The sequence below is a fragment of the Danio rerio genome, chromosome 16, assembly GCF_052040795.2.
Source record: "Danio rerio strain M-AB ecotype USA chromosome 16, GRCz13ab, whole genome shotgun sequence".
NCBI lineage: Eukaryota > Metazoa > Chordata > Actinopteri > Cypriniformes > Danionidae > Danio > Danio rerio.
Genome location: NC_141036.1, coordinates 16,813,376 through 16,828,861, shown reverse-complemented (window position 1 = coordinate 16,828,861; position 15,486 = coordinate 16,813,376). Strand labels below are relative to the sequence as shown.

Here is a 15,486-nt window from a genome sequence, read left to right as displayed (position 1 = left end):
TGCAAACTCCACACAGAAATGCCAACTCACCCAGCTGGGGCTTGAACCAGAGAATGTTTTGCTGTGAGGCAATCATGCTATCCACTTTGCCACCGTGACGCCCACCTAAAATTCATTAAGTGCAAAAAAAAAAAAGGTTTAAGAACAGATTTGAAGATTCTTCATTGGGAGAGAATTCCTGAGTTTTGGTGCAGAATAAGAAAAGGCTTGATCACCCATAAAACTTAAGCAACTAGGGAGTACTATTAAATTACCATAATCTTAGAATCGTAGATAACGGCTAGGAGTATAGGCTGATAATGTGGAGGCAAATTATGCAAAGTCTTATACTGTTGATCAGCATGAACATATTAAAGTCAAGACAAGTTTGCATTACAATACTTATTTATAATTTATAATTGAAGTAATTCATTTAGGCATGAATACTGTGTTTGGTGTTGAACTTCCAACCCTTTTACAGTAGTTTTGATTTGTAATTGTAGCCAACTCTCTGAAAACTATTTAAATGGAGAAGTTGCTAAATGTGTGTCATTTCATCTCCATGAGCAAATCAGATGACCCAGTGCTTACAATTTTATCTCTCCAGAAGGCACAGGTCAAAACGACTGAATGTTCTTGTGTTTTTGCCTTGCAGATGCCATCCCTGAGATCCTCCAATGTTCAGACCGGCCGGTGTTGCAGGCCATCTTTCTTAATAACAACTGCTTTGAGCACATCCTACGCCTCATCCAGAACAGCAAGGTAAGAATGATGCTGTTCTAAAACCAATGAGAAACATGCAGGTTTATTAGTCTTGAGAATTTAAATAAGTCTCACAGTTCATAATGGAAATGTGGTGATCTGTTGATGTTTGTTCTGAAAGACACAAAGCAGACTACTGCATATGTGAGCTCACTATTCTGAACCTTAGATATGTAATGCTTTCATCCAGAGATTACTTTTAAATGTATACTGCATTCAAGTTAAAGTGTTTTCTGATAACTAAAAAGTTGGTATGTGGCTTAGGCAAGTAAAAGGTATTGTTTCTAGAAAAATTGCAGTAAGAGCAAGGGACGTCGCTAGGGGCACGTGACCTAGTAAAATTCACCAGTGCTCCAGTAAATACTTTGAGATCGATTTACTTTAAATCCAAGTGTATTTATTAAGAGTGACCGAACCAACGCTGATGGTAGCAATGTAGTTTAATCAAAACGCAAACTGAGCATGTGCGCAGAAAAAAAAATAAAAAAGCGTACCCACGCACCTCATGCACCGCTCCTGCTTGACGTTGATGCGCTGCTCTGCTCATGGTCTGGTTGTGAACATGCACGCTGAAAAAATTGCCGTGCCGCTCATGCATTGTGAAACCGCTGTAACAGTCTTTTATGTGGAGGTGTCGCACATGACTCGTTAGATTTACTAAATGTTTTTAAGTTAAGTAGTTGTAAACAATTTATTTGATCTAAATTTAACCAAACAAATTAAGTTAAACATTACAAATTTAACTTGTATGTTTAAAATCAACAAATATAAACTGTTTGCAACAGTTTTGCAGAACTCATTTTTTTTCAGTGTAGAGAAAAACAGAGAGACAGAAAATGTACTGGCAGTTTACTTTTTAAATCTTTTTACATTTAAATCTTCATTAAAGTCACTTTTCAAGGTTAAAAGTAATTGGAAGAAACATTAAAGTCCCTTAATGGAATTCAAAAGCATAAACAAATGTGAAAAAATGAGAAATGACAACATAAATCACCAAATATGGATAACTGCTAATTTACGGATGTTGCACAGTGTAGAACTGAATGTATAATATTAATTGTGTACAAGTAGACCAAGAGAACAGAATTACAAGTGTGAACACATTTAAAATGTTCTTAAAAATGTATGACTTATTTTTCAGTTGCATAAATACCTGTACACATTTTTTAAATCAAACTTGGAACATACTTTCGAAACTCCTTAATTATAGACATTGGGGAACTTATTCAATATTCAGCTGGCTCAGTATTTAACTGATAGATTGAAACAAACAAGAAGACATTCTATGGGCTCTATTTTGACAGTCCATGCGCAGAGCGCAAAACGCAGGGCGGAAACGCTTTCAGGGCGTGTCAGAACGCATTTTTGCTAACTTAAGGATGGGAAAATCCTATTTGCGCCATGGCGCATGGTCTAAAAGGGTTGAGTTTATTTTCTTAATGAGGTATAAAAAATAGGTGTGTTTTGAGAATAAACCAATCAGAGTCTCATCTCCCATTACCTTTAAGAGCCAGCTGCGTCGCGCCATAACGCAGTTTGACGTAAAGTAAGTTCACTTTCGCTTTTGCTCTCGTGGATAGGGAAACCTTACCGCACAGACATTAATTAGCCTATAAATAATTAATTTCGTTTGTTAAGCACAAAGATATGTTTCAAAACTAAAACTAAATTCAGTTCTATTTTCCAGCAAACAAATAAATGAACAAGAATAACCAAATGTGGTCAAAATACTGAGTTATTTCCAAATACACCTGCCATGCCCCATATCGTGTAAAACCTGACAGGTGGACACATCTAAACTTGTTTTTAATAAAACAAATATAAATATGGATCTAATAAATAATACTACTAACAATAATATCATTATACAAAAGCAAATTGAATGAACTGAAAAAGCCTCCCGAGATGAAGAAAGTAAGGCAGTGGTTTTTAAATTCATGTAGGCTAGAAATTAATATATTTTGTGATATTTTAATCATTTATATTTATATCCTATATATATATCCTTATTATATATATATATATATATATATATATATATATATATATATATATATATATATATATATATATATATATATATATATATATGTATATATATATATATATATATATATATATATATATATATATATGTATATATATATATATATATATACTTAATATATTATATCTTTTTCATATGTAAAGATATTTGCATATCTTGTGTGTAGTGTGTAAGCCAGGCGCACTTTGCGCCAGACAATAGACCGACTTTGTTCTGGCCTAAAGAACAGACTATTTACAGTTTCTCAAAATAGCAACATGGGCGCACATTTAAGCGCAAATGCATTTGCTATTTAAACAGTGTGGCGCAACACCTCAAAATGATCCTTGCGCCGAGCTGAAAGTAGCAAAAGACTATTGCGCCGCGCCTTGTGCCACATTGCGCCGGGTGTATGATAGGGCCCTATATGTCACTGCGTCAAATCGATGAATAATAATTGTTCATAGTGTTTCCATCCTGTGATGAAATATACATCTACTGCATCATACGTATGTGATCACAGTGGCTTTTGGGTAAACGGTGGTTTCTGAATGTGTAACCAAGCATCATATTGAGTAATAATGACAATTGTGAAGAGCTTTTCGGTTTCATCATATATTTTCTTGCTTTATCTGTCAGTGAGTTGAGTTTCTGCTTGCTCGTTTGACCTCACAGACTGCTGTTTTGTGACAATGTGTTTGTGTGAACATGTGTTCGTCCTGCAGCTTTATCAGAGTAACAGGTTTAAGTTGGAGTGTGAGGGCCAGTGTGACCTCACTACACGCTTGCTCACAGAGTCTGAAGTGGAGCAGGTACTTTCCCTTCACCGCTGATCAGTGTGTGTGTAATTCGTCAGCAGGAAGCTCACCCTCCACTCGCACACACTTCAATACACGCTCTGACTACTGCTGACTGAGCAACTGCAGATTCTAGTTTGGGGGATTCTATGGTAGCAAAATATCTAGAACACATGACTACACGGTTAACTTGTTGAAAAAAATGTTGAAAAATTATGCTTTTATCATAGTATTTTGGTATTTGAATGGACGCCATAAAATGCCATGATATGCTAATGGTACTGTAGTTGATACCATGAATTAATATTTTAGGGTTATTAGATTATTAGAATTATTAGAATTAGAATTATTTCTATTAGAATTATTTTTTTCAACACATTTGATCTTTGCCATGATGACAGGAAATGAGATTTGACTTGTTATTTTTCAAGACCCTTTTATACAGCCTAAAGTGACATTTAAAGGCTTAACTAGGCTAATTAGGTTTACTAGGCAGGTTAGGGTAATTAGACAAGTTATTGTATAATGATAGTTTGTTTTGTAGACTATAGAAAAACAATATAGCTTAAAGGGGCTAATAATTTTGTCCTTAATGTTTTTTTTTTTTTAATTAAAGCTGCTTTTATTCTAGCTGAAATAAAATAAATAAGACTTTATCCAGTAGAAAAAAAAATAATAGACATACTGTGAAAATTTCATTGCTCTGTTAAACATCATTTAGGAAATATTTAAAAAATAAAAAAAAAATAAAAAAATTACTAGAGGGGCTAGTAATTCTGACTTCAACTGTAGCTTTAATTGAACGTCAAATCCTCTAGAGTAATTTAATGTCGTTTGAAAATATATTCTTAAGATTTGGATAGTTTTTTTTTTATTAAAACAAGAATACATACTTTTAATTAAAATTTGAATTAACACAAGAATGGGTTTGTTAATTGTCTAAATAAAATCAGTTTTTTTAAGTAAATGTGTTAGTGTGGAACTATTTTAGTGTGGTCTATTTTAACTATTTTTACATTCATATATGCATAGTTTTTTATTTATATTTTTAAAAAATGTAAAAACACAGAAAGCACAGACTAGCTGTTACCAAACTAGCCCAACCTTTTAATATTACAAAGTTACAATATTAACTGAAAATAAAAAATGTCAAATTCCATTTATTTCTGCATTACAGGAGGGCTAGACAGATAAAACCAATATAAATTATTATTATTATTATTATTATTATTATTATTATTATTATTATTATTATTATTATTATTATTATTATTATTATTATTATTATTATTATTATTATTATGGCACTTTACATATTTTGAAGGGACTCTCCTGCACACCACACACCAGCTGATGGTGGAAAGGAGATCGAGTGATGAAACCAATTAGAATTTGGGGATGGTTAGGAGGCCATGATGGACAGGGGGCAATGGAAAAATTTGTTCAGGATGCCAGCATTAAACTTCTGCTCTTTTTCGAAGGGCATCCTTGGATTTTTAATGACCACAGAGAGTGAGAACCTCAGACCTCAAACGTCTTATACGAAAGACAATAAAAAACATCAAAATAATGATGTGAAAGTAACATCAATCTTCTTTTGTTAAATATGATTTTTTTACATAATAAAAATAAAGATGATGGTATTGTATTGGTATAGTGTAGTATAAATACTTTTTGATGTCATAAAAGTGGAATGCATGCAGTTGTCAAAGATTTTCCAAAAAGCTTTTTGAAACAGTTTTAGCTGGAGATTAACCTGTCCCACCCCAGGGCATGTTCACTTTCAACTTCCTTTGTGCTCAAAAATGCCAGTTTTTAAAATATTTGTATAGTTTTTTTTTTTTTTTTTTGGTCAAACTTTATAATAAGTTTACTTTAGTTCATGTACTGTTTATTCTAACATAAACAATTAACTGTACATACTGACATTAACTAATGGAACCTTATTAAAAAGTGTGACCATTTTTATAATCAATTTGAATTGACTCCATATTTTGATTTGATTTATTTTTATTTATTTATTTATTTATTTATTTATTGGTAGTTTAATCATTTGTATTGGTTTTCTTTATATTCTTCTTTATAATTTTACATCAGAGTTAGTATTTTAGTGTCATCTAAACTTAAAGATGCACATTTGTAAATAACATTTTACTTCTAATATCGATATTCAAATCTTATTTCAGCTTCATTTCTATAAAAAACAGTTTTTAGTTAAGCATGAATTTTAGTTGAGATGAATATGAAAACTATAATCGTCTGATGGTACAGCCTGAATTTTAATGCAGTGTCAGACACAGAGTTGGAGGGTGAGGATCCTGCTGTGTGTGTTTGTTTGTTTTTGTGTGTGCATGCATGCGTGCGTGCGTGTGTGTGTGTGTGCCGTAAAGTGCTGTTCTTGCATAAACGTGTCATCTTGCCTGTAGTCTTGCTTAGTGTTTCTAGAGTCTTGCATGTCTCACCCGGTTGTGGTGCTGTGGGTGGAACTCATGGTGTTTGTTTCGTATGGTGGTGTATGGTGGGATTTTTGTGGTGGAGGGGTGGTGAATATTTCACGTTTAAAAGTGAGAAAACTGATTTACTGTTGGATGTTTTGAACTGTTTCTTTTCTTTAACAGTACTTTGTATTCAGGCCATGTTTTTCATAAAGTCCTGCACTTCAGGGAGGAATCTTCATAATTCATTAATATATCCTCCTTGTGTGCTGCACTCCGAAACTCTTTAATTAAAAAGAATATTTCAAACAAAAATGGTTTCACTACTGTTCAAAAAGTTTCTAAAGAGCTGTCTTAGGCTTTAGTAGTTTGATCAAAAATACAGTTATGGTATTGTTCAATATTTAATCATGTCAAATAATTGTTTTAATAATCAAATACTTCAATTTTCATAAAATGTTTTGCCTGTGATTTCTTTTCCCATTACTCTTTAGTGTGACACGATCCTTTAGAAATCATTTTAATATGCTGATTTGCTGCTCAAGAAGCATTTTATATGATTATTATCAATATTAATAATATTTTTGTGGAAAACAAGCAAAATGATAACTACATAAAAGTCACATTTAATCAATGTAAAAGGCTAGTTCAACCCAAAATCCAATTTGTCCTCCATTTTCTTACAAGCAAAATTTTTCAAGTGTGTTTTTTCTTTTAAACATAAAAGAAGATATTTTAAAGAATGCTAGTAACCATTTACCGATTGATTCCCATAGTAGGAAAAACAATATACTATGTCAACTAAAGTCAATGGGCACCATCAACTGCTTACTAACGTTCTTCAAAACATCTTATTTTGTGATTAGCAGAATAATGACAAACTGGTTTGAAACCAGTGAAATGTGAGTAATGGTAAGAGTTTTTATTTTTGGGTGAAATTTACATCACCCTTGGTGAATGAAAGTATTAATTTGATCAAAAACGTATTTACAAAAATATCTTACAGATGCTTTTGAACAGTAATGTATATCATGATTCATTTTAATGTCATTCAAACCCCCATTCTGTTGGGTTTTCTTGTGGAAACAAAAGGAAAAATCTTTGCAGCTCAGACAACATACAGTATATGATGTCCATTTCTGTCAACTTAAATAAAGGTATTATAAATATTTGTATTACTTGAAATATTCAGTATATTTTAAGTCTTAATTGTGACCCTGAACCACTATGCCAGAACAAGCCATAAGGGACCATTTTTTGGAAAATAGATAAGTTTCCACTGATACTTTATTAGGATAGGATAATGGGTTGATTGATTTAAAAATGTTGAATTGGAGGGTTCAAAAAATGTTAAATATTGAGAAAAGTTAAAAAAATTAAGCTTGTTACTAATAAAAAATGTTTTTAGATATATATATATATATATATATATATATATATATATATATATATATATATATATATATATATATATATATATATATATATATATATATATATATATATATATATATTTACGGAAGAAAGTGTCTTCTTAGAAGAAGATATTTGCTAAAAAATGTAAGAATTTTGGCATAAAAGAAAAAAAAAAATATATATATTTTTTTGAGTATTCCTACACATATGACCAACTTAAGTTTTTTTTTTTTTTTTTTTTTTTTTTTTTTGTGGTCCAGGGTCAAATTTGTGACGCTAATGTCTGTTTTATTCAGACATTTTATAATTAAACATTACTGGTTCTTCAAACAATTCTCTTTAAAAGTGAAACTTCACCCAAAAATGTATTGTATTGTTAATGTACTCTACCTCAGACCTTCCAAGATGTAGGATAGGTGTTTTTTTTTTTTCTTTGGTGTAGCAATAGCAAAGACTTTGAGCTAAAACTTGGTGATTCATAAAGTGGCGCTTTAAAATATATACAAGCAAAACTAAATTCATAATGCATATCCTGACAATAACCTAAAGGGGTTGTTCACTGAAAAATTCAAATGTACTCACTATTTAGTCACTCAGAAGATACCTGAAAACCTGATACCATTGACTACCATTGCAAAAATGAAACTACCATTGTACGAAAGAAACCAATACTATGGAAGTCAATGGTTACAGGTTTTCATCTCTTTTTTAAATATATTCTTTAGAGTTTTAATTATAGAAAAGAAAAGTGAGAGTAAATGTGACAGAATTTTGATGTGAACTATCCCTTAAAGCTCTTATTGAGCAATATTATCATTTTTCCAAGAAACATTATTTGTAATATTATCAGTATTAATGTATAGTAGTATACTGTAAACTGTAAATAGTTAAATTAATAGCAATAAATAGCAGTAACTCCTTTGAATTTTTCAATTGTCTTTGTGGTACTAAAGATTTTAGGTGACTGAGCTCTTATTTTAATAGATATAGCTGTTTAATAAAACTTTTTTTGTTTTATTACTCTTCAATAAAACAGTTTTTTTTAATGCACCAACATTTATTGCCTATTTTTAGAGAGAAATTTATACAAATATAACTTTTCAAAAGGTGGTGTACTCATTTATGCTGAGTACTTTGTTTATTTATTCATTTATTCATTTGTTTGTTTATTCATTTACTCATTAACAGTATGATAAAGTAGATAAAGTCCTGACAATTTACTAAGCTATATCCAAATAGTCTCTTTTTTAAAAGTAAATCATAAAAATCTGAGTATGAGTATAATAACATCCAATTTTCATTTTTTTGGGATGAACTATCCTTTAAATAAAACTCCTGGGGGAACTAATACTTTAATACTTGTATGTTTAAATGACATATTTTGTTTGTATGTGTGTGTGTGTAGGTGTGGGAAAAGGGCTCTGACTGCATCACAGTCCACGCCATTCGAGTCCTGACCGCCATCATGAGTAACTCTCCCTCTGCTAAGGTATGAGATGCCTCCATTGTCTCTTTCTCACACCTTCTCTCCTCTCGCTCCTCATATATATGTTTCTCCTGAAGGCTTGAAAAGGTCAGCCAGCAGACGTCTCTGGTCTTATCAGTGTGATAAGTCAAAGTGCTTGCGTATGATATATGTGCCCCTTATGCGTGTGTGGTTAATCTTATCAGCATGATGTGGTGCTGCAGAAGCAGGTCAGCTGCGGTAACGTTACAACATTCACTTCCTCCTTCATTTTATGGTATTTACTTATAAGAAATGCCATGATCACTTTTTTTTTTTCTCAATTGATCATGTTAGTTAAGTTTTCATGTACCAAAAACGGTCATAATGTAGTTTTTCAGACTATTTGTTACAATTAAACAGGCTGTTTTGCTGGTGCTTGTGTATGTACAAACACTGTTTTTATTGGCTAACGTTTTTTCTATTGGATCAGTTATAATTTGTGCTGACCTACACTAGCACCGCCCTCTTTTCAAAGCTTGCCTTATATTGTGGCACAACCATGACATTTTATGACTTTGTTTTATTATTTGTTTGTTTTTTATGCCACACTGTTCCAGTAAATACTCTGGGTGGCCTGTTTACATTGCAGACTGAACTTTTTAAATCAACTTTTGGAAGCTGTTCAAGCTGAACTGTTTGTAGGTATAGTGTGTCCACAGTCATATTGGAGTAATATAAACGCAAGTCTGTTTTTAAAATTTCCTTACATTAAAATAAGATCCAAATCCCAGGGACTTTGAGGCCCACCAGAACGAGATTTAGGAGTGCAGTTTTCCCCGCCCACCAAAATAAATGACAGGCACATATTGACATGTCTCTGCAGAAGGGCATATACACATGTCCACAGAACAGAATTTGCAGAGAAACTGGGATTAAAAGATCTGTTCCACTGCTCCATGATAAGCTGCACCTCAAGAAGGAGTTTTACTAGTTTAAAACGTTATTTTAAAAAGTGCATGTTTGTAATAAACAATGTAAAATGGCTTTGTAATTCATAACCGCTGGAATCACCACAGCTGAACAGTGTCCGTAAATGTGTGTGCACTTTAAACTTTGTAACTGCATTTGTGTGTGACTCATCGTTTCAGAAAGGCTTGAATAAGCTCCACCACAAATACGTCAAATAGACTTGTTATTTTTGACTAATGAGCTGGATTTTTGCTTCATCCATGTCTGTCTCTTTCACTGACTGCTGTTTATCTGATGTAACGCAGGAGATATAGGCTTTGCAATCAAAAAAGTCAATGGGGCAAAAAGTGCAGCTGACATAATGAAAGGGTAGTAGATATAAACAATACCCAAGGGTTAAGTAAATGATGACCAAATGTAAATTTTGGTTGAACTCTCTCTTGAAAGTAAAAATTTGAACAACATCCTCTTATATCAAAATTGTGAAAATGGTTCTATGAAGTTGGGGAAGAGGGCGCTAGAACACTTTTTAAGTAATAAGCATTGCATTTTATTGTAATGTTATTGTTGTGTGGCTTGGTTCGTTTTCCCAGGAGGTCTTCAAAGAACGGATCGGTTACTCGCAGTTGTTCGATGTGTTGAAAAGTCAAGGGCAGCCCACCAAAAGACTATTGCAGGAGCTGATGAACATGGTGAGTGAACTTAATTTTCTTCCCTTCTGGCATTCAGTCAGATAACCCTTGCACACTGATTGGGTAAAAAAGATATTTCTTACATTACAGTTAAAATATGAATGAATAATATATATACAGTTGAAATTAGAGCTATTAAACTACATTTATTTATTTATTTATTTATTTATTTTAAATGTTTCCCTAAATGATGTTTCAAATAATATTTTTCTTCTTGTAAAAGTCTTATTTGTTTTATTTCAGCTAGAATAAAAGCAATTTTTTAATTTTTAAAAATTATTTTAAGGTCAAAATCATTAGCTCTTTTGAGCTATATATATATTTTTTGTTAGTCTACAGAACAAACTATCATTATACAATAACTAGCCTAATCACCCTAACCTGCCTAGTTAACCTAATTAACCTAGTTAAGCCTTTAAATGTCACTTTAAGCTGTATAGAAAATGTCTTGAAAATATCTATTAAAAAATTATTTACTGTCATCATGGCAAAGATAACATAAATCAGTTATAAGAAATGAGTTATTAAAACTTATGTTTAGAAATGTGTTGAAAAAAATCTTTTCTCCATTAAACAGTAATTGGGGGAAAAACTAAACAGGGGGACGAAAAATTCAGGGGGTTTAATAATTCTGACTTTAACTGTGTGTATATACTGTACATGTAGAGTGTTTTTGGTTTAGGTGTAAGTAAATATGATAAAATGTGATAACATGCTTGTTTTTAGAAATTATGGGATATTTGATATTTTTACTTGTTTGTATAATAATATTATGTAAGTTGAAACAAATTAACCTTTTGGGTAATTTTTACTTAAATTACATTAAACTGATTTGAAGGGATAGTTCACCCATCAATGAATATTTACTAACTATTTACTCACACTTGTTGTGTTTCCCACTCAACTTGTAATCACTGACCTCCATTGTATTTGTTTTTCCTACTATAGAAGTCAATGTTTGCATGGTGTCAGCTTTCTTCAAATTATCTTTCTTTGTGTTCAGCAGAAGACAGAAACTCATAAGGGTAAAGAAAGAGTAAATAATGACAGAATTTTCTTTTTGGGTGAACTATAATTTAAAAAGTTAAGTTGGAAACCTGATGAACTTAGGTTAAGTTAACTGTTGGGTTAAGTTACTTTTAAAAGTCAAATATTAAAATCTTGAGTCACCTAAAAAAAATAGTAACTAACTGTGTTACATATTTACCTTTTATGGAAAGTAATGTGAAATTATGTGTTGTGAAATTGTTGTGAGTGTTTCTTTTTAAGGTTAAGATAAGCAAAATAAATTTGTTTTAAAAGTAATTTTCCCAACACTGCTTAATAATCATATAATATTTTCAGTTTACACTAGTCAACATTTGAAATGGATTTTCACCTTTCATCAAAGTAGTTGATTCTAGTTTTGCCGTAGGAAAACTTTTTGATAAACTTCCAATGTTGACTAGTGTACAGTGTCCTCACGTTTTTTTCTGCATGTTGTTGTTTTTCCTCAGGCTGTTGAAGGAGAGCATTCTCAGGCCATGCAGTTGGGCATCAGTAATGAACAGCCTCTGCTTCTGCTGCTGCAGTGGTTGCCAGATCTGGGCTCTCGCTCTCTGCAGCTGCTGGTTTCTCAGTGGCTGGCGGCTGTATGTCGGGGCACTCTGTCCTGCCGCACGGTTTCGGTCGAAGCCGGTTTGGTAGGTTCCCTTCTGGAGGTGCTGTCAGAACCCCCGGAGCGGCTGGACCGGCAGTGTGCAGACTCTCTCCTGGGTTTGCTTCAAGATTTGGGCTCGCTTTCTCTACGACCCTGCGAGCTCAAGAGCCTGCTGAAGCTCTTGCGGACTGAACCCGGGGCTCCTCCGCATCCGTACTGCGGTCGGGTGGTGAGGGTGCTTTCTGCCATGGCTGCACGTGGGGAGGGTGGTTGCAGCGCCTTGCAGTATTTTGACCTTACGCCCCCTATGGCGGGTATCATGGTGCCAGCAATACAACGCTGGCCAGGGAGCGCGTTTGCTTTCCATGCTTGGCTGTGCCTCAACACAGACTTTCCTCCGCCACAGCACCACTACTCTGAATCACACCTGACAAACATGGATAATACTGTCCGCATGGCTAAAGGACCACGCAGGAAACAGCTCTACAGGTTTGTTCTGAATTTTTTTTTATAAAAAATACAGTTTTTCAAATAAAAATTTATATTTTAGTATTTATTATACTAGTTTAGCCATAAATATCCAAAGTTAAGTTGACTGTTTGAAGGTTTCACCAAGTAGGACATGCTACTGGATCAACATCTATCTGTGTTGATCCTGGAATGATAATCTAAATCAGATTTAAGGTCTGTGTGAAATCAAACAATTCTATGCTTGTTTCATTTGCTCACATTGTTATTCTTAAGATAATTATTAATCGTTGCAAGTTAATCCACTGGGAAAAAATGCTTTGTTTTGGTAATCTTATAACAAAGTCTGACCATTTGCTTGCGCTTTTGGACATGGTCCTTGACGTCAACCTGAGGGTTTTCATAGCTCCTGTATAAGACTATCCTTAGCCACACTGCTCTTAAAATTAGTTTGATATGAGAATGACTGACAAAAGAAAGCCCCACTCCTACTAAATATTCAGTTTCAGTTGGAAGTACATCAACATACTGAAATAAAACTCAGCAAATTCCAGATCACGTTGCCTGATAGGTTTACAGTTTATATTAAGTTTAGGCTTGCAGTTAGGGCTTTGTGTTTCTACATAATTGTTATTCAACTATCAATTTGACTGATTTTGGAAATGATTTTCAGTTAGGTTAGGTTTAGGGCTAGGTATTTTATGTGGATTACATTTTCTAACAGAAATGGTGTTTGAGATTCAACATAAATGTTAATACGGAATTTTACCCTATTTGACAAAATCACACACTCACTATATTTGGTGTCCGCATTAAATACAATTTTAAATTAAATACAAAGTGATTTTTATGCTAGTTTATGCTAGTTAGTATGAAGTTTTTGAATGCTAGAGTAGTTTTAAGCTTCAAATAATTTTGTCAGACAGGTATTGTTAAAATATTGCCTTGAGGAAGGCATTTAATTCATTTAAATTTATTCTATTTCATTAAAATGTTCTTCTTTTATCACTAGTGTTGCTGGAGTCCCCTATTTTTACTATATTTGTATTTTGTCCATGAACCTTCTATGGTGGTTGAGTGCTCCAGACATTCCCGAACAAGTGATTATCTGTCAGATGATAAAACTACTTATTATGACTGGGATATATTTTAAAATAGGTGATGATCATACAAATTTACTTAAAAATGTTTCATGATTTAAACCTTCTTGCTGACATACAGGTAAAACTTGTGGTTAAGGGAGCAAAGGCTATGAATAAAAAAATAAAATGAGTGTTTCAGTACATTCAAAAATCTAAATAAAAGCTGTATGTTTTTTGATGATTTTGAGTATTTGTGCCATATTTGAGATATATGGTCTGTTACACTCTGCATTTATTTGATCAGATTTTTATTTTAAAATGTAATTCAGAAATGTAATGGCAAAGTGTCTTCAGTGTCACACAAACTTGGCAAAATAATTGTTATGTCAGTAAAAAAAAAACTAACACTGTACTAAACACAAATGTTACTGTTGTAGTTTTAATAGTACAAACTGTTTGATGAACTAAAATGATCTTTTGTGTTTAAGAAAGGTGGGATTACGCAACACAACATCAACATTATGTACAGTAATATTTAAATTTGTGTTTATATATGCATCGATAGTATTTGATTATTTGTACATTCATTTTAGCACATAAATATAACTCACAGTTTTACCTCTGGGGTTTAAATCAGAGATGGCATTAAAATATCTTGTCGTACCTTTCATGGCCACAATGAAAAATCAAAAAACTTTATATTTAAACAAAAATCAATTGCAATCAGGGTTAATAATGTGTTACACAGTACCCTTGCGAACCGTCTGAAATGTGCTTGTATGAATCTCAATGCAAGAAACGCATCACTGGATCTGTTTAGAAATATATTGTGCCAATGCTGAGTCTCATTGATTGTTAAATGTCTTAAAATAATAAAGAAGGATGTGAATAAAGTGATGCAACCTTTTGTAATATTTTTCGGTCAATATTAAAACTAACAAAAGAACTACCATTTTGACATTTTAGTTTTATGCATTAATTAGTAATGAAATCAGATCACAATTTGCACTTAGTAATTGGTCATTTGTAATCTTTTACTTTTTTGAGTAACTTAACCCATACTGACTGCTGTATTATTGTTGCTTAATTTTATATTCTAAATCAAATCATAGTGAGCGATTAGTAAATATGTAGTTTGTTGCTGGGGCCTAATTGTGAATTATAGTAAAGTCATTAGTAATCTGATTACATTTTACAAACAGCACTAAGTAATGTAATCAGATTACCATTCAATTCAATACAATTCAAGTAGTAAATTGTCGTAATTTATTACTTTTTTGTGTAACTTACTATAAGCCACACTGACTGCAGTATTGTTGTTTAATTTAAAATTGTAAATAAAATCATAGTGAACAAGTAGGGAATGTTCAATATGTTGCTGGGTCCTAGTTGTGATTTCTTAATGTAATAAGTAATCTGATTACTTTTTACATGCAGTACTTGGTAATGTAATCAGATTACAATTTGCAAGTAATTGTTCAATTGTAATATATTACTTTTTAAAATAAGACACACAGCAGTTTTACTGTTGCTTAATTTAATATTGTATATAAATTCATTGTGAGCGAATATTCAATATCAATGCGAGTACAAATATTCAGTACGAATATTGCTGGGGCCTTGTTATGAATTGCAGTAATAACTAGGCCCACACCGAATCTGCGAGCGCAGAATTCCGCAGATTTCTTGCCCATCATTGATTCTGTTTATTTACTTGTCTAAATGTGTGTAAATCTATATTTATTCCATTTTTAAATTAATTTTAGTAATATTA

General features: G+C 32.4%; 1 protein-coding gene across 8 annotated transcripts in view; it reads left to right on the top strand.

The window, feature by feature from the left end:
• nbeal2 (neurobeachin-like 2) overlaps positions 1-15,486 on the top strand; it is a 167,817-nt gene that overhangs the window by 62,389 nt on the left and 89,942 nt on the right. For 4 of the 8 annotated variants that reach the window (NM_001442819.1, XM_087284941.1, XM_087284945.1 and 1 more), the window contains 5 exon segments: positions 635-741; positions 3,493-3,579; positions 8,821-8,904; positions 10,425-10,523; positions 12,020-12,651. In NM_001442819.1, the coding sequence (NP_001429748.1) occupies positions 635-741; positions 3,493-3,579; positions 8,821-8,904; positions 10,425-10,523; positions 12,020-12,651 (1,009 nt within the window). 8 annotated transcript variants of the gene reach the window in all.